The 25,360-nt window shown below is 41.7% G+C and overlaps 1 protein-coding gene and 1 pseudogene across 1 annotated transcript; both read left to right on the top strand.

The window, feature by feature from the left end:
- The first annotated feature begins 11,685 nt into the window (after nucleotides 1-11,685).
- On the top strand, nucleotides 11,686-16,324 carry LOC109076748 (protein fem-1 homolog A-like). The gene is made up of 2 exons (XM_042719138.1): nucleotides 11,686-13,415; nucleotides 14,964-16,324. Exons 1-2 carry the CDS (start codon nucleotides 12,201-12,203, stop codon nucleotides 15,585-15,587), a joined length of 1,839 nt encoding a protein of 612 aa, XP_042575072.1. The 5' UTR covers nucleotides 11,686-12,200; the 3' UTR covers nucleotides 15,588-16,324.
- Nucleotides 16,325-20,523: 4,199 nt separating this feature from the next.
- Nucleotides 20,524-25,360, top strand: part of LOC109059421 — a 92,129-nt pseudogene continuing 87,292 nt past the window's right edge.

Genomic DNA, 25,360 nt, shown 5'->3' with positions numbered 1-25,360 from the left:
GTTAGGAGACTCTCATTACTGCTATTACTGTTTTATGCCACCGCTGTGCTTTCTCGTTTTGTCTGTCTGCCTCACGTGGAGTTATAATGGAGAGACACTTTAGTTTATTTTAGGGGGAAAACAACCTTTAGAGCCTTTTTACATTCAGAACTTAAATTTTTTTTTATATAAAATGTGTTAGTATCCAACTCTGTTTCAGAGTCACTGGTGTTTGAAGCGATTGTGTTCGATTCATTCGACTCAGATTCAGTTCAGATTCAGGACTCACTCAGAAGAATCAGACGGGATTCACTCATCCACGTCTTCAGATGAGAAACACTGAGTTCAGCTGATTGTTTTGCTCTTCCTGAATCAGGGGGAGTTTTTATTGTTTGTACTGCGGCGTGAATGACGGGATGCTTGTCGTCGGTGCAGTGTTTGTTGTTTGTTGGTTTGGAGTTTTGTGTTTTGACTGAATGATGAGTGAATCGAGCCTTAAAGAACGGAACTACTAAACAAAAGATCATAAGAGCTAAATATATATTGATTTCATACAGTGGAAAATGAATAAAAAAAACATGTTCCTCATATTGAAGGTGTTTGTGTGTGTGTGTGTGTGTGTGTGTGTGTTGCTCCCTTTTAAAGGGGCCTTGCTCGTGAACAAGGCTCTGAATGTGCTTCAACACACATTTTAATCAAAAAATTAGTTTCTTTCATTCCAGTAGTCTGTGTTCTTCTGAGAACCTGAGAGTGAGCTTTACATCCTCAAACTCTGAGAAAACACTTTACATATATTAGATATGTTCATAATGGATCACCTCCTTTTAAATACGATAAAAGAAGCAGGAAAGAGTTTGGAAAAAAGGAAGGAAAAATGTTTGTGTCTGTAGTATTTATGATTAGTGTTATATATTAAAACAACAGAATCTAAGAAATGTTCTGGTTTACTGAACAGAGTAAATGTGTGTGACTTTTATCACTTCTTTTATTTGCAGCCCATAATGATTCACAGTCACACAGCGAACAATGAGTGCAGAATCTCACAATCAGCATCCAATCGATTAACATTCATGAGCGTCTGGCATCATCTGTGATTCCCACAATGCTCCTGTGATTAGAGACAGCATCAGTCTCATCAAAGCTGCCAGAAACATGTGCAGGACACAGTTCAGTTTTCATGGCAATTAATGCCTTTAATGTGAAGAAATTCATTCCGATCACAGTCATGAAAATCATCCTGTCTACAAAGAGGTTTATTAAATATATGACTCAATCCACACTTACACTACAATCCTAAACACCCAAATCTGATTTGTTGCCATATAACTAATTTTTTTGAATAACCTTACACACGCTCACAAAAAGCTTCAAAACAAACAACATAAAAAATTTACACTTGCTTTACCATCTGAAACATCGCATGAGAATAATGTGACTTGTGCTGACAAAACGAGTCACAATGAGCAATTTAAAAAATAAATTAAAAATTGTGTGTGTAATTATCCATTAAAAGACCTTCAAAATGATTTAGGATTTGATGGAATTGGAAAAAAAATGACACACATTTATAGTTGATAGTCAAGCCCTCCGTCTTTTCTTATTATTAATCACTATATTAATAATCACAATACAGCTATTTTAATTTTATTTTATCTATGCTATTATAAGAACAAAAACAAACAAACAAACAAAAAAACAGTAGAACAAATATCCATTACATCTAAACTAAAACATTCATGTACGACAATCAAATGTAAAAATAACTTAAGTGTGTTCATTACAAATAAATTGATTATTCAAACTACAAAAACAGTTCAATGAAGTGCAGCGAGTGACTCCCTCTTTTCTTTTATTGTTAGATTAACATTATGATAATGATGCAGACGTCCTACTGTAATGCACGGATCTAATATAATGTTACACATCAGATGTTTTACCCGACAGTTCCCCAAGCGTTCATTTAAGACAGAGCAGAAGATGTTTTATTTAATTACAAAATACTATATATCTGTACATCTCTCCGCTATATGCACGCACTTCAGATGACACTCAGCGCGAGAAGCGAGCGGAGAAAAGGTAATCCTCTCAGAAAATGTACAAATAAAGTTAAGAAATGTACAGAAAATGTATATAATATATATATATTATATATATATATATATATATAACCGCGGAGAAGTACCAAATATATATATATATGTTTATTTATTTATTTATTTATTTTTGCCTGTAGCTCAAAATAGTTGTGAATTTACACTCATTTTGCCAGCCCAGGTCACATATGACGTCATTAAACCGCGGAGAAGTACCAAATTGTCGCAGTTTTAATGACGTACAGAACGCAATGCCTCAGAAAATCCGATCTGCCTGTTTACATGACAGTCGCATTAGCACATATCTGATTTATATCCGATTTATTTCGTCTTTTAATGGAGAATGTCTTTTTTTTTCTTAATTGCTCATTGTGACTCGTTTTGTCAGCACAAGTCACAGTATTATCACGAGGAAGCACATGTGGAGGTGGTAAATGACAACAACGCATGCGCAGTGTTTCAGGTGGTATAGCAAGTGTAAACACATGAATCGGATATGGGTTACAATTGAAAGAACGTGTAAACGAACAGCCAAAAAATTGGATATAGGCAACAAATCAGAATTGGGCATCAAGACCTGCAGTGTACAGGAGGCCAGTGAGGCCTGAAACTGATCTTGAAATATCCGAATGAATGGTTTTTTCCCCCGTTTACGGAATTAGGTCACATTTAACTGGCAGTGTAAACGAGGCCTTGGAGGTGAAATGTCACCCGATCATTGAATCATAATTAAACTTTTGATTCACATGCAGCTTATTAAACCAGGCTTCTGAACATCAGTTAAACTTTTGATTCACATGCAGCTTACAAAACCAAAACCACACCATAAACAACTAAAACAACAACAAAAACATAATTAAACTTTTGATTCACATGCAGCTTATTAAACCAGACCCACACTGTAAACTACTTCAGTATCAACGAAAACCAGGCCAGCGCATGTTATTATGCTGATGTCGTCAGCCAGGGTCACGAGGTCATGACCTCTGACCTCTCCGGTGTCTCAGGAACAGTGAGGGATGGAGATGAAGGAAATCACTGAGGATCACAGCAAACAGTAGCAGGGTTTCAGCATATGATTGAGCTCATGAGTCTCTGCAGCAGGTGTTTGTTAATGAGACTCTGTGAGAAACAGCGGCGTAATCCTGCTCTTCATTATCAGCCCTAGTGCTGAGACTGATGCTCACTGTGTGTTCAGGTGAAGAATGACCACTTCAAGGGTTACAGCTCATCTGAGCATGTGTTCAGCGGAGCGCTTCTCTCGCTCAAACATGGGATCGATTCCCAATGCACTGCAAAAACTCATCTTCTTACTCAGTATGTTTGTCTTGTTTTCTAGTACAAATATCTAAACATTCTTAAACCAAAAAAAAATAACAAAACATTTTAAATAACTAATTAAACTAAATCTTGTTTTCTAAAAAAAAAAAGAAAAGAAAAAAAAGAAAAACTAATAAAGCTCTTCAGGTTCAGGTTGTTCTTCTGACACAGTTACATTCATATTTCACTGCTGCCCATTCAGTCAAATTATTAATCATGAATGATCAATTACTGTCAGTGAATGAATAATATGTGTCTATGATCATCAATGCTTTTGTCATAACTGTCTCACTATAAAATCTTATAAGATGTTAACATTGTTTAAATAAAATTTAAACAAATATATTATATTTAAAACTACTTATGAAATGTATGTTTCAAAACACAGTTAAATTTTAAATTGCATTTTAAAAATCATTTTGTTGCTCTTCTTTGTCTATTTGCAACTACACTTTTTATTTGTAATTTTTAATATTTATTTTTTTTAGTTTTTTTTTTTTTTTTTTTTTTGCCAAATGCTTTTAACCCCCAATTACACTATTTTCTGCTGTTGTTTGGCTGTATTGTTGTTGTCTTATCTCTGCAGGAGAATCATTCTGATTCAGTCACTGATTTTCATCATTATTTATTCCATCAGAGAGAGCAGGGAAATCATGATTTCAAATCATCACTTTTACGCAAAAAACATCTTTACCTCAATTCAGTTCAAGAGTGTGAATTTAAATTTAATTGCCTAAAACACACAGTAAGCTGAATTAGGAAGACAGGAAGAGGAATTTACTATTTTGTGACAAAATAAATTTTTTTTTTACCAAATAAGCAATGAAATGGGCTATTATAAATAAAACATCTGTACGTGTCATTTGAATCATTGATCAATAATATCATGTGTGTATGATGACATATTTGTAATGCATTGTGTGTGAGAGGATGAGGATGAGGATGAAGAGCTGTGGTAATGAACGCCTCAGGTCGAGTCCCGGTGAAAGATGAACGCTTTCATTGGCTGCTGCTGGGATTCGTCACGGTGACGCTCCGTTCTCTCTCTTATAAACACTCACGATTTCATTCTTCCTCGAGACTCCGTCAGCGCTCCAGTGATGATGCTCGTGCATGACTCGAGCCGCGAGCATCACCTGTTGATCCGAAGATGAAGGTGAGTAAGATCTTCATCATCATCATCATCATCATCATCATAACAGCAGGGAAAAGAGCCGCGCGCGACGTTTCTTCTGTCAGTCGCTCTTTATTGTTCGGTCGAGGCGTCTGTGAGCGTCATTATATCGGTTTAAATGGTTTCTTGCGTGTATTCATTGTGTGTTTGATTCACTCCATCTTTCCTCTTCCTGCACTGATGGCTCCTCTCATCCGTGATCAGTGTTGGGCAGTAACTAGTTACTAGTAACTTAGTTACTGTAATAATATTACTTTTTGCAGTAACTAATAGTGTAACTAATTACTAATAAAATTTAAGTAATAATATTACAGTTACCATCCACAAAACAGCTTAGTTACTTTTGATGTCTTAACCACGCTGATTTAAAATCCAACAATCAAATAATTCCTAGATTTATTTTCATAATTTTCAGGACCTGCACATGCATGTGATGTCCCCATTACAGCAGGCAAGCTTGGAATATGGATAAGCTTATAGCAAAATATTGCATTATATTGATTTTGTCAGGAAAAAAGATCTGACCACTGTGTAAGTTGTGGCTTTACTTTACTCTGGAATTACATCCCACCCACATCCCTCTGATCAGCATCTGGTACATTATATTACTATAATTAAAAACCTTTTTGGAAAATTAAACAGTTTTTTTTACAAACTTATGTGATTTGATAAAGTACATAATGAAATATAATCGTATATCGGTAACAGAGAAATTACAATTAGCTTCATGCTACACATGGCAGTTAATGGGATTTAAGGGGCAGTCACACTGCACTTTTCGCATCACGTGAAGATGTGGGACCAGTAGAAGATCGATACGTCACTGCGTGACCTCTCTGTACAGAAATTCAAAAATTAAGGAAGCGCTAATTTTAGCCGTAGCGCAGCATCCTATTTTATATAATACATCTTAAAAAAATTATAAAAAAAAAAAAAGCTGCATGGTTCGCAGTGTCAATGGAAACAGGAACAGATGGTACATTTGAATGAGGGCACATTTTATAATTTTTATTGCTTAGTGTGTCTGTATTTATATAGAGAGAGACAGACAGAGAGTAAAACATAATAAAATGCTTTCGACGCCGTCACAAAAGGCACAGTACAAGCACATTAATCCATGTTGTGATAACTGAGGGGAGACCGAACCTGCTCCCGCCCATATTTGCAGCGGTGTCCGAAAAAATTTCGCACGTTCAAAGTCTAGTGTGACCGCCCCGTAATACAACACTTCTACTTGAATGTCTCTATCAGTCACTACTGAGTGTTGGTAATAACTTCTGACTGCGATCCAATGTGGATTTTGGTCAAATGATGAGGCAGAAATATGTTGTGAAAGAAGTGAAAGTGACGTGACGTACAGCCAAGTATGGTGACCCATACTCAGAATTGGTGCTCTGCATTTAACCCATCCAAAGTGAACACACACACAACGTGAACACACACACACACACACACACACACACCCAGAGCAGTGGGTATCATTTATGCTGCGGCACCCGGGGAGCAGTTGGGGGTTCAGTGTCTTGCTCAAGAACACCTCAGTCGTGGTATTACCGGCCTGAGACTCGAACCCACAACCTTAGGGTTAGGAGTCAAACTCTCTAACCATTAGGCCACAACTTCCCCAATGCTTTCAATGTTAAGCCCCTTTCACACTGCATGTTGGACCCGAAAAATTGTCGAAACATTGCCCGGTCGCCTTCTGTGTGCACTGTGTGAACAAAAGCCAGAACTAATGCCACCCGGGTCGGGGACCTAGTAACATTGCCGGGTTCAGTCCCGGAATGAGCACTGTGTGAACAAAAGCCAGAACTAATGCCATAAAGGGTGTGTCGTAGTGATGACGCACGTTATCACGCAACTTTTTCAGCCGGTGTTTTGAAGGCAGATGAACGTTTGCAATAAAAAAAAAATGCGTGCAAACTGTAACGAAGCAGAGATCAGTTAGTTCCTCACTTTCCGTGCTGACGCTGAGATCGTTCGCCAGCTTAATTGAAAGTTAACATGCCTAGCGTTTTCGACTCATACATTACACGTAACATCCTGATATCAGTGTCTTCACGGGATCCCTACGTGAAATGTGCTAACGAAACCACAAATACCTCTTAACCACACGACATGCTAAAGTGCAAAATCTAGCGACCCGGGAACAATTGCCGGGACACATTACCCGTGTATTTTCCGGAATCGAAGTGTGAAAGGGGCTTTAGTAACATTCTAGAATAATTTTATGTGGAAGATACACAGTTACAACTTCTGTGGGGCGTGAAGAAAAAGTAATGTAACTAGTAGTGTAAATAATTACTGTTGCCAGAAAATAATAAGTAAAGTAACAATATTACTTTTGAAAGCAGTAACTAATAATGAGTAATATATTGAATTCTTCGAGTAACTAGCCCAACACTGTCCATGATGCTCTCCAGCAAACTCCATTCAGTCAGTGTGCTTCTGTTCTGTCGCACAGCTGTGATTCACAGTCAGTTCGCTTCTGTTGCACGGCTGTGATTCGGAGTCAGTTCGCTTCTGTTGTGAGGCTGTGATTCAGAGTCAGTTCACTTCTGTCTCACGGCTGTGATTCAGAATCAGTTCACTTCTGTTGCGCAGCTGTGATTCAGAGCCAGTGTGCTTCTGTTGCCAGACTTTGATTCGGAGTCAGTTCGCTTCTGTTGTGAGGCTGTGATTCAGAATCAGGTCACTTCTGTTGCGCGGCTGTGATTCAGAGTCAGTGCACTTCTGTTGTGAGGCTGTGATTCAGAGTCAGTTCACTTCTGTCGCACGGCTGTGATTCAGAATCAGTTCACTTCTGTTGCGCAGCTGTGATTCGGAGTCAGTGTGCTTCTGTTCTGTCGTACGGCTGTGATTCAGAGCCAGTTCACTTCTGTTGCATGGCTGTGATTCGGAGTAAGTTCACTTCTGTTGTGCGGCTGTGATTCAGAGTCAGTTCATTTCTGTTGCGCGGCTGTGATTCAGAGTTAGTTCATTTCTGTTGCGCGGCTGTGATTCAGAGTCAGTTCGCTTCTGTTGCGAGGCTGCGATTCGGAGTCAGTTCGCTTCTGTTGTGAGGCTGTGATTCAGAGTTAGTTTCCTTCTGTTCTGTCGCACGGCTGTGATTCAGAATCAGTTCACTTCTGTTGCGAGGCTGTAATTCAGAGTAAGTTCATTTCTGTTGCACGGCTGTGATGAAGAGTCAGTTCATTTCTGTTGCGAGGCTGCGATTCGGAGTAAGAGCGCTTCTTTTGCGAGGCTGTGATTCGGAGTCTGTTCGCTTCTGTTCTGTTGCGAGGCTGTGATTCGGAGTCTGTTCGCTTCTGTTCTGTTGCGGGGCTGTGATTCGGAGTAAGTGCGCTTCTGTTGCACGGCTGTGATTCAGAGTCAGTTCGCTTCTGTTGCACGGCTGTGATTCAGAGTCAGTTCACTCGGCTGTGATTCAGAGTCAGTTCGCTTCTGTTGCACGGCTGTGATTCAGAGACACATAGCCACTTCTGCATCCGTAGTAAGTGTGCTTCTGCGTCAGCTGCGATTTGGAGTCAGTTCACTTCTGTTCTGTCGTGCGGCTGTGACTCGGAGTAAGTGCGCTTCTGTTGCGTGGGTGTGATTCGGAGTCAGTGTGCTTCTGCGTCAAACCTACACCGTAGCTACGTCGTAGGTTGTGCATAGCACGTGTAGCCCACGCCGTAGGCTGATGTGCACCTCTCCAAAAATCTAAGAGCGTGTCAATTCTACATGGACAGCAAGCGCTGTAATTGGTCTGCTACAATCCATTTCTCCGTATGTGCTTGAGTTTTGTGTGTGTGTGTATGTGCACTATTATATATTTTAATGTTACACCCTCTTATATAAAATAAAACAAAGCAAAGAACAAATGTCTTTTCATTTATTATACTACATAGCATTATACATCAGTAGTTGTCCGCTACAAACAATGTTGATCTGCCGTGGTACAAGTCCTTGTAGAGATGAAAAGAATGCCATATCTTCTCCTGTACCGTTGTTGTCTCCTTTTGTAGTTTTAAATAATGATTTAATGATTTGATATTTATTTGCCGATGTCACGACTATAATGCTTCTCCGACGAGCCGCTTCTTCTTCGGCTTTTGTCGTGGTACTGCAGGTAACACCAGCAACATGCCCGTGGACAGTGCATTCTAGTGGTTTGCACGTGAACTGCATGTTGACGCAGACAACAATGCAGAAGTATAAATTAAAAGTGACGCATAGCCTATGGCGTAGGTCTGACGCAGAAGTATTAATCAGCCTTAAGTGTGCTACTGTTGCGAGGCTGTGATTTGGAGCCAGGCTGTGCCAGTGTTGCGAGGCTGTGATTCAAAGTCAGTGCGATACGCAGCTCAGATTTGAAGTCACTACTCACTTCCCTCCTGCTATGCTGCGATTCAAAGACATCAAACTCATTGCGCTTCTGTTGCGATACTCTTATACCCAGACACAGCGCTTCTTCTTTTCAGCACACGTGATTCGGAGTCAGTGCACTTCTGTTATGTGGCTGTGATTCGGAGTCAGTGCACTTGTTGCACGGCTGTGATTCGGAGTAAGTTCGCTTCTTTTTGTGGAAGAGAGTTTGACTCCTAACCCTAAGGTGCTGAGCTTCGGTAATCCGACTGAGTGTGTCCTTTATCATCCCCCAACTGCTCCCCGGATTTATTGGTGTAATCGGTGTGTGTGTGTGCGCTGGATTAGAGCATGTCAGGTATGGGTCACCATACTTGGCTATCCCTACTCGTTTTTTTTTCTGTCATGATTCGGAAAGTGCTCTATCAGCCCAACTCTCGGTGCAACAGGTGCTGACATTAACCCCAACCCTCGTCTCAATCACCAACTATCATTGCATGCTGCTTCCTTTCTTTACATAATGATGCAACAGATTAGAAGTCAGGTGAAATGAAATCTATCACAGATTAAAGTTGCAAGATGCACAATGAATGAGGAACCTGACCAGCAGACACTGAGAATCTAGTACAAATATCTAACCAGCAGACACTGAGAATCTAGTACAAATATCTAAACATTCTTGAATCAAAATGCATTTACTTGACAGGTGAAATGATTTAAGATTTTATGTCTTGTTTTCTAAAAAAAAAAGGATCAAAATTTTGTTAGTTTTTGCTTTAAATTAATAAAAATATCTGCCAATAGGGTAAGAAGAGTAATCTTAATTCAAAGGCTAAACAATATTATTTCTCTTACCCCATTGTCAGATATTTCTGCTCGTCTTAAGCAAAAACTAACAAAATTTTGATCCTTTTTTTTTTTTTTAGAAAACAAGACATAAAATCTTAAATCATTTCACCTGTCAAGTAAATGCATTTTGATTCAAGAATGTTTAGATATTTGTACTAGAAAACAAGACAAACATAAGTAAGAAGATGCTTTTTTGCAGTGTAGCAACCAACCACAGCACGAAGGTATTTTGTTGGTGAGTTCTGCAAACATCACTTACGTTTTCCCACAAAACCGTCTATTTTACAGTCTTTGTGTGTGTTTGATTGATTTAGTGTTTATGCATCACCGATTCAGTTAGACATAAAGAAGCGTGAGCATTCAGAGTAGCTTAGAAAGCAGCAGGGAAACCTGGAAATGAGCCGCACAGATGTTGATGGACAGTGAGGCTCAAGCTGAAGAAGAACAGCACAGTTCACACTCACACGGCTGCTTACAGTCAGGGATCAGAGTGATGGGAATAGCTCTTTATACAGTAATATCCAGCATTCACTGAGAGCCGGTGTAAGAGCGCTGGACAGAGATGGAGACCATCCCCCACAGTCCCCTGCTGTCCATCTCTCTCTCTCTCTCTCTCTCTCTCTCTCTCTCTCTCGGAGCACTGTTGCGTGGAAACGACTCTGAAACACAAGCAGCATCAGATGTGGCTGATATAATGCTGTTCATATGACAGTCTCATCATCACATATTCATGGAAGAAATCATCCCTGGACTCGCTCTTTGAGGGAATCACGGGGAAATTCTGATTGCATGATTGTTTTTCTGCTCATTTACTGACAGACGCTCCTCTTCTCATCTCCACAATCAGACACAGCTTTACTGGCATGATGATTAACATTTACAAACAGTAACAACAGTACTGAAATTGGTAACATAGACCATAAATAAAGTGAAGCAAGGAGGGGGTATTTAAAATTAAAACATTAAATTAACCCACTGCTCTGGTTATTTTGTGCACATCCCCAACTTGATATTGATTTCTCTTTCTCCTTAATCCACCTTTTTCCTGCGCAAATTATGATAGTAACTTCCGTTTACACTGTGAACAATCGAATGCAATAATAAGCATTCTATGAATTTTATACCATGAATAACTCCTAAACATTCTATACACAACAAAAAAATTAAAAAAGAAATTTAAAAGCAGTAACAAATTACTTTCAATATACCATGAATAACTCCTAAACATCCTATCCACAGCAATATTACGTGTTATAATAGTGAGAGATGTCTATATTTTGTAACAATAACATTTTACAGCAACACACCGTTCATGATGCGTGTGTGTAAAATCATTTCACTGTCAGTGACTGCTCATTAGTGTATTTATCACTGAGTTGATTGTTGATTTCTGTCCTGCAGACAATCGAGGAGCTGACGACTGAACCCAGATGTTCCTGCCCTGCGCTGCTGCTGTGTGGAAGACTAGTGATTTTGTTGTGAAACTGAACAAAAGGCCAACAACAAAACCCAGTCTGCCTCTCAGCACAGGGCACTGCAACACCAGAGTGTGTGTGTGCGTGTGTGTGTGTGTGTCATTTTATAATAACTGCACTATAAAGGCACTGTGGTTTTCTTTGTAATAAATGGATCATATTTAAGGAGTTCCTGAGCTGTTCTGAATATTAAGTTGTAGTGAGTTAATGGCTGTAATAAGTGTTTGTATTTTCATTGAATCATTAAAGGCTCCAGTGTCTAATTAAGCAGGTTCATGAAAACATCTTTGAATCATGGTTTTAACATGAATTTCTTATATGTTAAATTAATTAAAAGAAAAGTAAATAACATGAATATAGTTACATTAATTCGTTTCAGTGACAGCAGGTCTACATGTCCAACCATTAAACCACAAGCACTTTACTCAGTTGTGTGTGTGACACTAGTAAATTCAAAACAGACATATTTCGAAAAACATTTAAATATGTCTCATACGCATATAAATACGCTCATGGTACAGTAAAATATCACAGTGACTTCACACATGCCAGATGAGTTGTTCATACATTCCGTGTTTACATCACGAGTTTCGCGCAATGCATGACGGGCAATGTAGTTCAGTGAAGCCGCCGCAACGCCGGCTCACTCGAGCAAGCGCTATGTTCATGCACTACATTTACCACAAGCCTTCGCGCGACGAGTTTGCCCGGCGGTTAATGTAGTTCTTCGCGCGGCTCGCGCTGTGCGCTGACAGGGCTCACGGACTCCATTACCCAGCGTTCCGCGCGCCGCTGGTAATAAACAGAGCTGTCAAACAACATCGACGCCATTTCGACAAGAGCCTCAAAATGGCAGTATAACACAGAGCGAGGATCGCTCCTCACTGAATAAGAAGCGACGCGCGCTTCCCACGAACACAGACGCGCTTTAACGGACACCTGAAGACGCCCCGCGGTCACGCGATGGATATCAGCACCGCGGTGTTTAACGCGGCGAGAGACGGGAAACTGAAACTCATCCAGAAGTTGCTGAGCAACAAAAGTCCGGAGGAGCTGGAGGCGCTGGCGGAGGAGAAGACGCAGGGAGGCACGCCGCTGCTCATCGCCTCGCGCTACGGACACCTGGAGGTGGTGGAGTACCTGCTGGAGCACTGCAAGGCCGGCGTGGAGCTCGGGGGCGCCGTCAGCTTCGACGGAGAGACGATAGAAGGCGCTCCGCCGCTGTGGGCGGCCTCCGCCGCGGGGCACCTGCCGGTGGTGAAGACGCTCCTGAAGCACGGGGCCTCCGTCAACAGCACCACCCTCACCAACTCCACCCCGCTGCGGGCCGCCTGCTTCGACGGACACCTGGAGATCGTGCGCTACCTGGTGGAGCATCGCGCGGACATGGAGGTGGCCAACCGGCACGGTCACACCTGCCTGATGATCTCCTGCTACAAGGGCCACAAGGAGATCGCCCGGTTCCTGCTGGAGCGCGGGGCCGACGTCAACCGGCGGAGCGTGAAGGGCAACACCGCTCTGCACGACTGCGCCGAGTCCGGCAGCCTGGAGATCATGAAGATGCTGCTGAAGGGCGGCGCGAGGATGGAGCGGGACGGATACGGCATGACCCCGCTCCTCGCCGCCAGCGTCACCGGACACACCAACATCGTGGAGTACCTGCTGCACCAGCCGCGCGCCGCCCGAGAGCCCCGCATCGACGCGCTGGAGCTGCTGGGGGCCACCTTCGTGGACAAGAAGCGAGACCTGCTGGGAGGCGTGCGCTACTGGAGGAGAGCCATGGAGCTGCGGCAGGGCGAGAAGAGCCTGAGCAAACCGGCCGGGCCACCGGTGCCAGCGTACGACTGCGCCCGCGAGGTGTGTACGGCCGAGGAGCTGGAGGCGCTGGTCACTGACCCCGACGAGATGCGCATGCAGGCGCTGCTGATCCGAGAGCGCATCCTCGGGCCCTCGCACCCGGACACGTCCTACTACATCCGCTACCGCGGGGCCGTCTACGCCGACTCGGGCGACTTCGAGCGCTGCATCCGTCTGTGGAAGTACGCTCTGGACATGCAGCAGAGCAACCTGGACCCGCTCAGCCCCATGACGGCCAGCAGCTTCCTGTCCTTCGCCGAGCTCTTCTCCTTCGTGCTGCAGGACCGAGCCAAGGGCCGGGTCGCTCGGGTCACCTTCCAGGTACAGTGACCGCTTGCCTTGTCCAGATAGACCAGTGCTGCCAGATTGAAATGTCCAGCAGGAGTGTGTCACAGACACACTGGTTTGGCACACCTGAAAAACCACCAGAATAACATGCACACACACACACACAGACACAAACACACACATAAGCATACCATACCAAACAAACAACAAAAAAAAAAAAAACTCAAATCTGTATTTGGTCCGGACCAACATTCTTTCCTGCTGTGAATACACCCAAACCAAACATCTAAATAAATGATTACAGTGCTTTAAGAGCTGGGGGTGAAAACTCTTAAACTTTTTGAATTTGAAGATCAGTGTAAATGTAACTTATTTTGTGTCTTCAAGGAAAAGAAAAGATATTTACTGAAGGGCAGTACTAAATAGAAAAAAGGAAAAGAAAAGATATTTAGGCATTAGGAGATATTTTGTAATTTTTTTTGTTTTTTATAAATTCAACTATTATTAATGCATGGTTTCTTCTTCTGCAGCATCAGTGAGCGTCTGAATCTTCTGTGAGAGCTGCACATGAGTCCCTCAGTCGTGCTCAGTGTGAAAAGACGGATCTCAGAATCATACCGTCATTGTTGGAAAGGGTTACAAAACTCAAAAATTCTGGAAAACAAAAGAATGGGACCTGAAGGATTTTTCTGCAGAAATCAGGCAGTTTAACACTCCTGGGCCTGTATTAATGAGTTTTCTCTTAAACCTAAACCTGTACTGAGGAACAGAGAGAAGTCTTCAGCTCAGGGAGAACCTCCGAAACCAAAGGTGATCGCTGTTTAAAAGCTGATCGTCAGATGTTTGTACAATGTTTGCGTTCAGCTGTTTCAGGATAGTTTGTGATCTGATTTCACTGCTCCTGACCGTTCACAGATTTAGGAGCTAGTTTTAGTTCTCAAACACTCTTAGAGCAAATACTTATGGTCCTCAATTTAGGACTGACGCTCATTATTAGTAAGATTTTCTCCTAAATCAGAGAGTTATGAGCTACTTTTAGCCTCAAGGTGTTTTGTGAATACAGGCCCTGGACAAACAAGGGACTCATGAACAACTATCACTAAACACACACCGCAAATTAAACTATTATTTCCTCTTGTGGACTGTACAAGTTTTTTATGTGAAATGTCTTATTCAGGTCAGTACTAAATAAACTATTATTTTCTCCTGTGGACTGTACAAGTTTTTTATGTGAAATGTCTTATTCAGGTCAGTACTAAATAAACAATAACATGCATCTAAAATATTTTTACATTTTACAATATTCACATTGTAAACTTAAACTTTTGACTTCAACTGTATATAACACTCTCAAATAAAGGCGCTTAAAAGCGATAAGCCACACAAAAACCATGTCTCAGAACACAAAAACAACCATCATTATTATTTTGTGAATCTGAAGGTTCTTTACCATCCTTTTTATTTTGTGAATCAAAAATAAACCTAGAACCATGATCAAACCCCTTCATAAACACCCTGCTAAATCACCTTTATAAGGAAGGTTTGAGGTGATGTTGGTGACGTGTCTGCTGGTGTTCCCAGGACCTGATGGGTGTTCTGGGGAAGAGCGTGCGTGAGGTGGAGCGGGCCGTGGCGCAGCGGGACAGTCCTCCGGAGACGCCGCAGTTCACCAAAGCGCTGTCCATCATCCTGCACCTGCTGTTCCTGCTGGAGAAGCTGGAGTGTGCCCCGGAGCAGGAGCACCAGAAGCGGCGGACCGTGTACCGGCTGCTGAAGCTCAGCCCGCGGGCCAGGAGCGGCTACACACCGCTGCACATGGCTGTGGACAAGGACACCACGACGGTGGGCCGTTACCCGGTGGGGCGGTTCCCGTCTCTGTCCGTGGCGCGTCTGCTGCTGGAGTGCGGCGCTGACGTGGACTCACGCGACTGCGAGAACAACACGCCGCTGCACGTCGCCGCCGCTAACGGCTGTCCGGAGATCATGGCGGCGCTGATCCGGGCCGGAGCGCACTTCGACGCCACGAACGCCCAGCGCAAGACGGCCTACGAGCTCCTGGACGAGCAGAGCAGCGGGCGGCACGCGCTCCACCCGCTCAGCTACGTCACGCTGCAGTGTCTGGCGGCCCGCGCCGTCGAGAGACACAGACTGCCCTACAGAGGGCTGATCTCAGAGGAGATGGAGGCCTTCATCGAGCTGCACTGACCCAGCAATAATCCACCGGTCAGTGACGCTCCCGAGGGCCGCTGGGGGTCTTCCAGGAAACCTCTCTGTTCTCGTCTTTGACTGACGGGTTAGTTTCAGGGCATCACAGACTGCTCATGATCAGAGCATTAATGCAAGTGTTTTCTGTCAGACTCTGAGCGTCTCTCAGCCAGTGTTTGTTCTCCGTGATGATCCTGAAGGACACTGAAGACCGTGGTGCCAATGCTATCTTTTCTAACAGCTTTGAATGTCTGCGGCTGTGATTTTTAATGTGTTTTTACTCAATTTCCTTCCTGTGGGGATGGACTGTAATGTATAGATCTTGGCACTTTACCCCCCCCCTGTATGAGAACAGCTATTTTTGACTTGCTGACGTTTCGTTGTTATCTATGCAGTTTATTAACAGCGGTGGATTTGGAGTGACAGATTTGGCAACCCAGGTTGATTTGTGTTTTCTTTTCCTACGCAGGGTTACGTGAAAAGCTTCCTGTGTGTTGTAAGTTTATTCTAATGCCTGTAAGTTTTTATTCTCGGTCAGGTTTCATTGCTGAAGTGATTTATTTCTCTGTTGTCCGGTCTGTTGTTGTAAATGCCACCCTGTGAAAGCACTTTGGAAATGTTAACCTCAAAACCAGAGACGTCTCTCAGAAACTACAAGTGATTTAGTTAATTTAAGACAATTTACTACAAGACAAAAATGTGTATGGTGATGCCTGAATAAACTCGAGTGTCCCGTCCCGGTCTGTCTGTCTGTCTGTGTTTGTTGGTCTCAGGAGCGTCTGACGTAGATCTGAGTCCATCGCTGGGGGTCCGTAAAGAGCCGTTGACTGGGCTTTCAGGTCGGGACGATCGCAGCAGATGTGCATCATCCAGCGCTTCACAGTCGTTATACAAGTTCTTCAGAATCTAACGAGCTTGCTTTAAATAGCTGCACTGACTATCTGTGTCTTCTTTTTGTAGTGTGTATCTTAATTTCTGATTAGAACAAATCTGATCATCTGAGTTTCTGGTGGAGGTCTTCAGTTAATGCTGTTATGTACATTTGTGTCATTAATCATGGGCAGGTCATATTTCACCCCAAAACCAAGAAACTGTGTAAAGATGTAATTTAAGAATTATTTCTGTTGTTGTTGTAGTTCATTAGTCAATCCCTCCTATATTTCAGAAACCACAGCAAACATATACAGAGAATATTCGTTCAATCGTAATAACATTTGTAAAGTATAATGTTAGCATTTGTTGTGCTTTCTTTATTTTAAATGTTGTAGTATTGTGTCTAACAGGAGGATCTTCATTACTGCATCACAGTAAGAAGGCATTCTTTTCTAATTTTGGCCAGAATTGAAGAGCTTTAAAGCAGTGATTTGGGGATGAAATATTAAATAAGACATTTCTCTCTCAGGCACAGCTTCAGAGCTGATTGTGGTTCCTCTGGAAGCTCACAGGATCAGAGGTTAGTGTTGTTTGGACGTGTTCTGTTGAAACTGAAGTAATTTGACAGCTGTTGCATGAGCATTTAATGTCTGCGGCTGAATCGTGTTTGTATCCTGCTCTGTTTTCTGACAGAATCGTGTCACATTTACACACATGCAGCGTTTCAATCATTTCCATCATTACCTTGATCCAGTCCAATTCTATCGTATTTAAAAATCTCTAGCCTTTATCTACAAAAATATAATGTGGAATGTGTATGTTATTTAACAGTAATGCTGTGTTATTAATTTCCCTTGACTCTCGCAGAGCTCGGTCTTGTTTGTTCAAAGTCACAGAAACCCGATCTTCAGGCGAGCAGATATTAATAGCGTGTGTGGGATCTCCTGAGAGCCTGTGTTTGGCGTGTAATCGAACCCTTGGCTCTGGGGTCAGTCGTCCACCGCAGGGTCAGTCTGCTCTTCCACAGCATTACATCGAGGCCCATCAGAAGCGCTTTACTGACACTCCGTTTAAATGCTTGTGTCATGTCTATATGTGCTGTCCGATGCTGGAAGACACTGCTGATATAAAGCTCTGAGATCTGTAGATTTAGATTAGATTTATTCATTTAGCAGATTGGGTATACATCAAGCGATTCATCTTAAAGAGGCAAATAGACACTGGAAGCGCTCCTAATACCAAGTTTCAAGCATCGTTCACATAAGTACAAGCTAGACAGGAAAAGATTAAAGAAAAGAGACAATTATTTTATTTAGAAAATTATTTTAAATAGTGATGAAAGGGCTGTTTTCAGTACGTGTAGCCGCAGCATATGCTGCATTTAACATGCAATCACACACTTGATTTATTTTATCATACTAAACTACAGTGGAAATAATTTTACAAATTTCTACAATTTTCATTTACAATATTCATTGCAACGGTAAAAAAAAAATGCTTGCATAAGTTTTCATGCCCTTCAGTCAGTATTGTTAGCTCCATTAAGAGTCGGAGTGATTCTGATCACTGCTCTTTCTCTCTCTTCTTCTGCAGAACTGCTCAATCTCAGATCACAGGAGCACATTCTCAGCAGAGACTCTGATCAGTTCTCAGAGGGATGGAGATCTGGACTGATGTTGGATGGAAAGCACATCTTGTATCTTTGTAATGTGTTTTCAGCTGGAAGGTTGGGATGTTCTTCATGTGCTGTAAAAAAGATTCTAAAATAAAGTAAAATAATTATTTTAGAGTACATATTGCAATAAAAAAATCCAATCCAAATTTTGCTCGCCATTTCTTTGTAATTATTTGTGAAACTTGCTAGCTATTTCTACTGGTAAAGAAAATTACCAACAAAATAGTTTTAAAGTAAATTCTAATTTTTAATTTTAATGCCACGACACTGCCTCACCATTGTATGGATTACCAGACAGACTTGTGTTTATAAATGAAATCCTTTAAATGCTCACACAAGTGATCTTTATTTAACGCAGCTGGTTGGTTAGGGTTAGGGGTGACGGGTTTGCTGTAAACACAGTGTTTTTGTCACAAAGAAATATATTTTCAGTCACCATATAACATGCTGTAAAGCTGCATGATGCGGTTCCTCTGAGTCTGGTCTCTTTAAACGCATCTGTCGGGTCATCTGAGCTCCTCCGTGACCCAGCTGGCCTCGGATCTGAGAATAAGACAATGGAGCCCATTATGACATGAGATGCCTCTTCTCTGGATCACAGTCCTTTATTCAGAGCTCGAGTGACATCAGCGGGAGTGGAGTTCAGTCCGCGGACTCTAGAGGGCGCCAGACTCCGGCGAGAAACCACCAGAACAGTCCTGCTGGCTTCTTCTGTAACTGTTCCCTCTGCATTCATCTCTCAGCAATCATTTACAATCTAATTCAGTGTAAGAAATTCATCTTTCTATTGTTATTACAGCCTGACATATTTCTGTGGCATTTTTGCCTTTGCAGTAGTTCAGATGGGAAGTGTGTGGGATTGAACTCGGGACAACGGCACATTATAGCCTGACATTTGACCCCAAACTGAAGTTTAGTTGTTTTAGAACGTTTTCCTACATAAAAAATGTCCTCCACTGGAATACAGTGTAAAAAAATTGCAAAAAATAAAAGAAGATACTGTTTACATCCTTCTAGTTCAAAATATCATGTTGAATTAAGAGCCGGGAGTGAAAACTAATTGAATTTTAAGATCAGTGTAAACCACAGAATTAGAGGGAGCTGAAGGATTTTTCTGAAAAACAGCAGACAGTTTAACTGTGTCATGAACAACTATCACTGAACACACACCGCTGTCGATCATTCAGATAACAACACAGTGTTAAAGGGATACTCCAGAAAATGAAAATGTTGTCATTAATCACTTACCCCCAAACCCGTAAAAGCTTCGTTCGTCTTTGAGATATTTTGGATGAAAACAGGGAGGCTTGAGACTGTCCCATAGACTGCAAATAAATAACAGTGTCAAGAATCATCAGAATACTCCATCTGTCATCAGTGATTCAACCGTAACGTTATGAAGCGACCAGAATACTTTTTTATACACGAAGAAAACAAAAATAATGACTTTATTCAACAATTCCTCTCCTCTGTGTCTCTCCACATCAGCGTAGCGCCATTTTGGCAATTCTGAGCAGTACGCTCTTCTGAGTCAGTCGCACCAAAGCGTAAATACACGTAAAAAAACGTATCCTTATGGTGCGACTGACTCAGAAGAGCGTACTTCTCATAACTTCCAAAATAAAAAAACACTCACGTGGAGAGACACAGAGGAGAGGAATTGTTGAATAAAGTCATTATTTTTGTTTTCTTCGTGTATAAAAAAGTATTCTCGTCTCTTCATAACGTTACGGTTGAATCACTGATGACAGATGGAGTATTCTGATGATTCTTGACACTGTTATTTATTTGTCAGTCTATGAAACAGTCACAAGCCTCCCTGTTTACATCCAAAATATCTTAAATTGTGTTCCGAAGACGAACGAAGCTTTTACGGGTTTGGAACGACATGGGGGTTAGTGATTAATGACAACATTTTTATTTTGGGGTGGAGTATCCCTTTAAGAATCAAGGGGATGTAAACTTTTGAACTATTATTTTCTCTTGTGGACTATATGTACACATATTTTAAGTGAAATATCTTTTTCATGTCAGTACTAAATAAACAATAACATGCATTTTGTATGATCCCTCTTATTTTTTTGCAAGGGGGATGTACACATTTGACTTCAACTCTATTTCCATTTCTAATTAATATAGAACAGGCAATGTGTTACAAATTCACAGAGACATTTTCCCCCATGTTATTTTGTCACATTTCTGCCCAGATCCAGGCAATAAATGTAGATCAATGTAACTAATTATTTTCCTTTAGGATTCTTCATCGAAAAGCAGTCTGTCGGCGAGACGCTTCATTGTTTCTGGAGGAGCGGACCGAGTGACGTCATCTCTGAGAGGAGGCGAGGAGGAGGAGGAGGAGGAGGAGGAGGAGGGTGAGGAGGAGGAGGAGGAGGAGGGTACCAGGGAGGAGAGGCTGCTGCCTGCGAGCATCGATGACATCAACGAGCTCAAGAATCTCTGGAGGCTTTTGGAAATGGAGGCTCTGTCTGAGAACGGAATATGATGCTCGAGTCTCTCCTCAAAGGCACCCTCGCGCAGGTAAACGCGGCTTTTTTTGTTTGGTTTTTTTGTATATGTTGAGAAATGATCACATGCCGGTATTATATGTGCTCAGATTACACCTCCGTTCTCCCGGAGAGCAGAAGAACACCCGGAAACACCCGGATCGACCTGCGCTCCCGCGCGCTGTTTCTGTATGTTCCGAGAGTTAGTGATGAGAGGGAACAGATGATTTCTTCGAGGGCTTGTTTTGGCTCGTTCTTCGATCGCATCCAAACGCGTTTGCGCCTTTGTTCGGGTTTCGCTCCAGATCCTCGACTCTCTTTCTCTCCGGATTCACGATTCAAACCTTCGGCTCTGAGCGGATCCGGGTGGAAACAGGCGAGGACTGAAGTGATGTGTGTTTTCTGACCTGGTCAGCGATCATGGCTGATAATAACAGCGAAATATGAAGGAAAATTACTGAGCAGTTTCACTGGTTCTCCAGCGAACAAAGCCTGTCTGGCACTGACACACCATCGCCTTCATTCTGATGCAAAACCAGCGCGTCTTCTGTAGTCTGGTAACCTTACAAATAACAAATACTACATAAAATACTACTAGCAGCACAAAGAATAGCATTTCTACAATTGGTAACCCAAGCAATGCATGAGTTTTATAGGCAAACACAGACAGAACCTGCTCTTTAATTCGGTTTTAATGAGCTGCTAAAAAAAGCAAACTGTAATAGTGAAGAAATATCTAGAACAATATTGTGAAAAACCAGTACAATAATATATGAGTGGTTGCCAGGTGTTGCTAAGGTGTTGTTATATGTGTGTGTGTAATTGCACAGTTTTTTATTCACCTCCCGGCTTGATTCCTGTTCTGTGTTTGTTACACACACACACACACACACACCTACAGCATGAATGTGAGGCCGGTGGCTCTTGGAAACGAGCATCAGCAGTTCCTGGCTGTAAATCTCATGGGTTTCTCATAATGATCTCAGCTGTGGCTATTTGTGGACATCAGCGTGAGTGAAAATCCTGCCAAATTCTCTCAATGGGACCAGACTTTGTTCATCCATCCACTGTGTGAGTGTTTTCATATCACATTATTCTGCATTAAACCTCCAAATCTAAAGAGTGAGATTCTTATCACTGTCAAATCACGTTGGTTCATCCACATTATATTTTTTAGGCTTTTGTCAAGAGAGTAGATATTCAGATTTTGTCTTTATATTTATGCATTTAGCAGATGCTTTTATCTAAAGTGATTTACAAATAAGGAATACAACAACCGTTTCATCTTGCATCAATAAACACAAGAAGTGCTCCGAGTGTGTGTTCACGGTGTGTGTGTGTGTTCACTGCTGTGTGTGTGTGTGTGTGTGTGTGTGTGTGTGTGTGTGTGTGTGTGTGTGTGTGTGTGTGTGTGTGTGTGTGTATGTTGACGGTGTGTGTGTGCACTTTGGATGGGTTAAATGCAGAGCACCAATTCTGAGTATGGGTCACCACACTTGGCTGTATGTCACTTCACTTTCACTAATATAAAGTTTCAAACATCATCTAGAACAGAACAAATTAGAACAATTAAGGAATTGGCAAAGCAAAGAAGGTTTTTATCAGGATCCAGTTAAGTGTTCGCAGAAGAGATGAGTTTTCAGCTTCTATATGTGTATAGATATCATTTCAGAAACACCTGAAAGTGCTGTTCATTTACTAAATCATCAGACTTATGTTTTCTCTTGGTTTTCTCAGATGCACATTGAATATCTTGAGGGTACTGTAAGAAAACTGCTCAGAACACCTTGAAAAAGGCTAAATATTCCTTACACAATATCGTGTGGATGCAGAACATGTGCTGGCTGAGTTTAACAGTAATGCTCGTATCACTGTATTAAACCCCATCATAATCTCTCCTGCTCGGTCAGACGCTCTGATCAGAAAGTGCTTTAATTCTCCTGCTGCACAGCTCATATTTTCACACGATCCCAGGTGTATTTTATGTAATTGTAATGCACAGACGTTTGATTGCTCTGTTTTGAGATGCTTTGTGTTGTGTTTGTGTTCTTCAGCGCAGTGTTAAGTAGGTTAGATCTCTGGCCGGTGGAGGCTGTGGTTTAGCGGTCAGACAGGTTCGTTTGCCTCAGACAGACCTGTCAGGGCGCTTCTGAATAACACAGCCCCGGTTACTGCTCAAAGCACTGAAGCTACACCGGCAGGCTTTGATTTGCATCAGTGCATTAAACTGTCCTCATGATCTGAACTGAAAGCGCAGTGGTTTCTCTGTCAGGGCTCCTGTGATCTCAGGATGAGTTGTGATTGCGTTTCTGACCTGCGTGCATTGGTTCGCACCTTTCTGATTGGTCCGGAGAGGTTTGACGGACAGGAGCGAGAGATTGAGGCAGAGATGTGGAGAAGATGGCCGACTCGTGTTATTTCAGACAAACACTTCCGAATGCATTTGGGAATACAAGGTAGAATCGCTCAGCATCCGTGTGCCAAAATGTCTGCTGATGGCGATGACGGCTCGTGAAATTGGGTTATTTGCTGTTTTTACTGTTTCTGCTGTCTCTTTCCATGGATCCTGCTAATGTGTAACTGTGAGAGAGTTTTACCCAAAAGACTGAAGCAAATACAGACTGTATTGTGATAAACGGTCAGTGTAAACAAGCCTGTTGGCATGTGGAGATTTCATTCTAGACGGAACTGAACTGAAGAAATGTACAGACTGTTTATAATAGACTCGTGTATCTGTTGTATGTTAGCGATGAAAAGAGCAGGCCATTGTGTCACTCCAGAGGTTTTCTTTCATACTGTGACAGTTTTCACACAAACTGTGTATTATGTGGCCTGATCATATGAATAAACAAACTCCAGCTCATTTTCACTGATCAGAGAGCATTTTGGATGCTTGGCTTTGATTCAACTCATTCTCTTGAGTCACTGTATGGAGGCGGAGCCACATGACACTCCTGACCTCTGATTGGCCGCCCCAAAACTTCATTGGCTGCTGGCAGTTTGATGATTGACATTTAATTTCAATGACTGAGAAAGAAGTGTTTCTTTTTTAAGATATTAATGTTGAATATTACGAGAATCTTAACGCTGGAAGCAAGATTCAGAAGAATAAGGTTAAAGGCAGTCGCACATGCCATGATAAGCAACGCTGCTCAAAATCCTGTAGATTTCCATTAAATTACATTATACACTGCAAAAAATGGTCTTCTTACTCAGTATGTTTGTGTTGTTTTCTAGTACAGATATCTAAACATTCTTGAATCAAGATGCATTTACTTGACAGGTGAAATGACTCAAGATTTTGTTGTCTAAAAAATTTATCAATTTAGTTAGCTTAAATCGATCAAAAACATGTGCCAATGGGGCAAGAAAAATAATCTTGTTTAGCCTTTGAATTAAGATGACTTTTCTTATGCCATTGGCAGATATTTTTGCTCATGTGATTCCTCCACTGCTCCTGTTCACACGCAGCATTTATCCGTGTGGGTCAGCACATCCGGTTTGTGTTTGGACTGGTTTGATTAATGTATATCAGTGTATATATGTGCTGTGTTGACCTCTGACCTCAGCAGATTGGGTCACATCATGAAGCTGAGGAACAGTGAATAGATGAAGGTTTATGTGCTGAGAGCAGATGTCCTGTCGTTCTGTTCCTCATTTGCTCTTTAATATTGATCTTTTGGCCTTGAAATTTACAGACTTCATTCACAAGAGCAGGTGACATCAATCCATGCGGTCAATAACTCGTCACTCAGTGTCCGACGATCAGAGAAAGACCTCGGGATAAAGACCTCGGGCTTTTGGGTTTTCACAAAACATAATGATTCAAAGCAGCTTTAGATGTCAGAGGAGAATGTGTCAAAGTAATGTTCATATGGAAATAATAACGATGCTATCGTTCCACATGATATTAATGCACACTGCAGAAAATGATCTTCTTAGTATTTTTGACTTGTTTTCTAGCACAAATATCTAAAGATTCTTAAATCAAGATACTTGAGTTGCAAAAAAGTCTTGAATCAGAATGAAGTGAATTAATGCTTAAAACAAGAGCAAATATCTGCCAATGGGGTCAGAATAATCAGCTTAATTCAAAAGGAAACAAGTGTAATTTTCTTACCCAATGGCAGATATTTGTTCTTGTTTTAAGCATAAGTTCACTTTATTATGATACATTTCCTAGAAAACAAGTAAATGTATGTTATATATACACATAAATGCTAAAAAGAATGAGACTCAGTACCGACCCCTGAGGGACACCCTGCCGCAATGGAACAGTCTGAGATCTGTTTGCACCAGAATAGACACACTGAGTGCGTTCTGAAAGATATGATTTAAACCCTTTTAAAGCTACACCAGAAAGACCAATCCACTTATGTTATCTGCCCAGTAGCACAGTGTGACATCCAAGCGTTTCAATAATGTTTCAATATTTGTAACAGAAAACAAGACAAAAATACTGAGGAAGAAAATCCTATTTTGCAGTGCAGTGATTACAGCTGGTTATCGTCGTGATTACAGTATAATTATAATAATAATTGGCCAAAATTGGCATCTTTGCAAGGGTTGGTGCTTTGGCAGAAGGAACCTCAGGGTGTCCAGACCGTCTTATGAGTGATTTTGAATCGTAAATGTGATTTGTGCATTTCACTCTTCCTATAATTCCATCTGTGATTGAGCGTCTGTGTCTCGCTGCACAACCTGATCCCCGACGAGCTCAG

The sequence above is a fragment of the Cyprinus carpio genome, chromosome B2 (genome assembly GCF_018340385.1).
Source record: "Cyprinus carpio isolate SPL01 chromosome B2, ASM1834038v1, whole genome shotgun sequence".
Taxonomy (NCBI): Eukaryota; Metazoa; Chordata; class Actinopteri; order Cypriniformes; family Cyprinidae; genus Cyprinus; species Cyprinus carpio.
The sequence above is the reverse complement of the archived record's forward strand: the minus strand, read 5'-3'. Positions and strand labels throughout refer to the sequence as shown.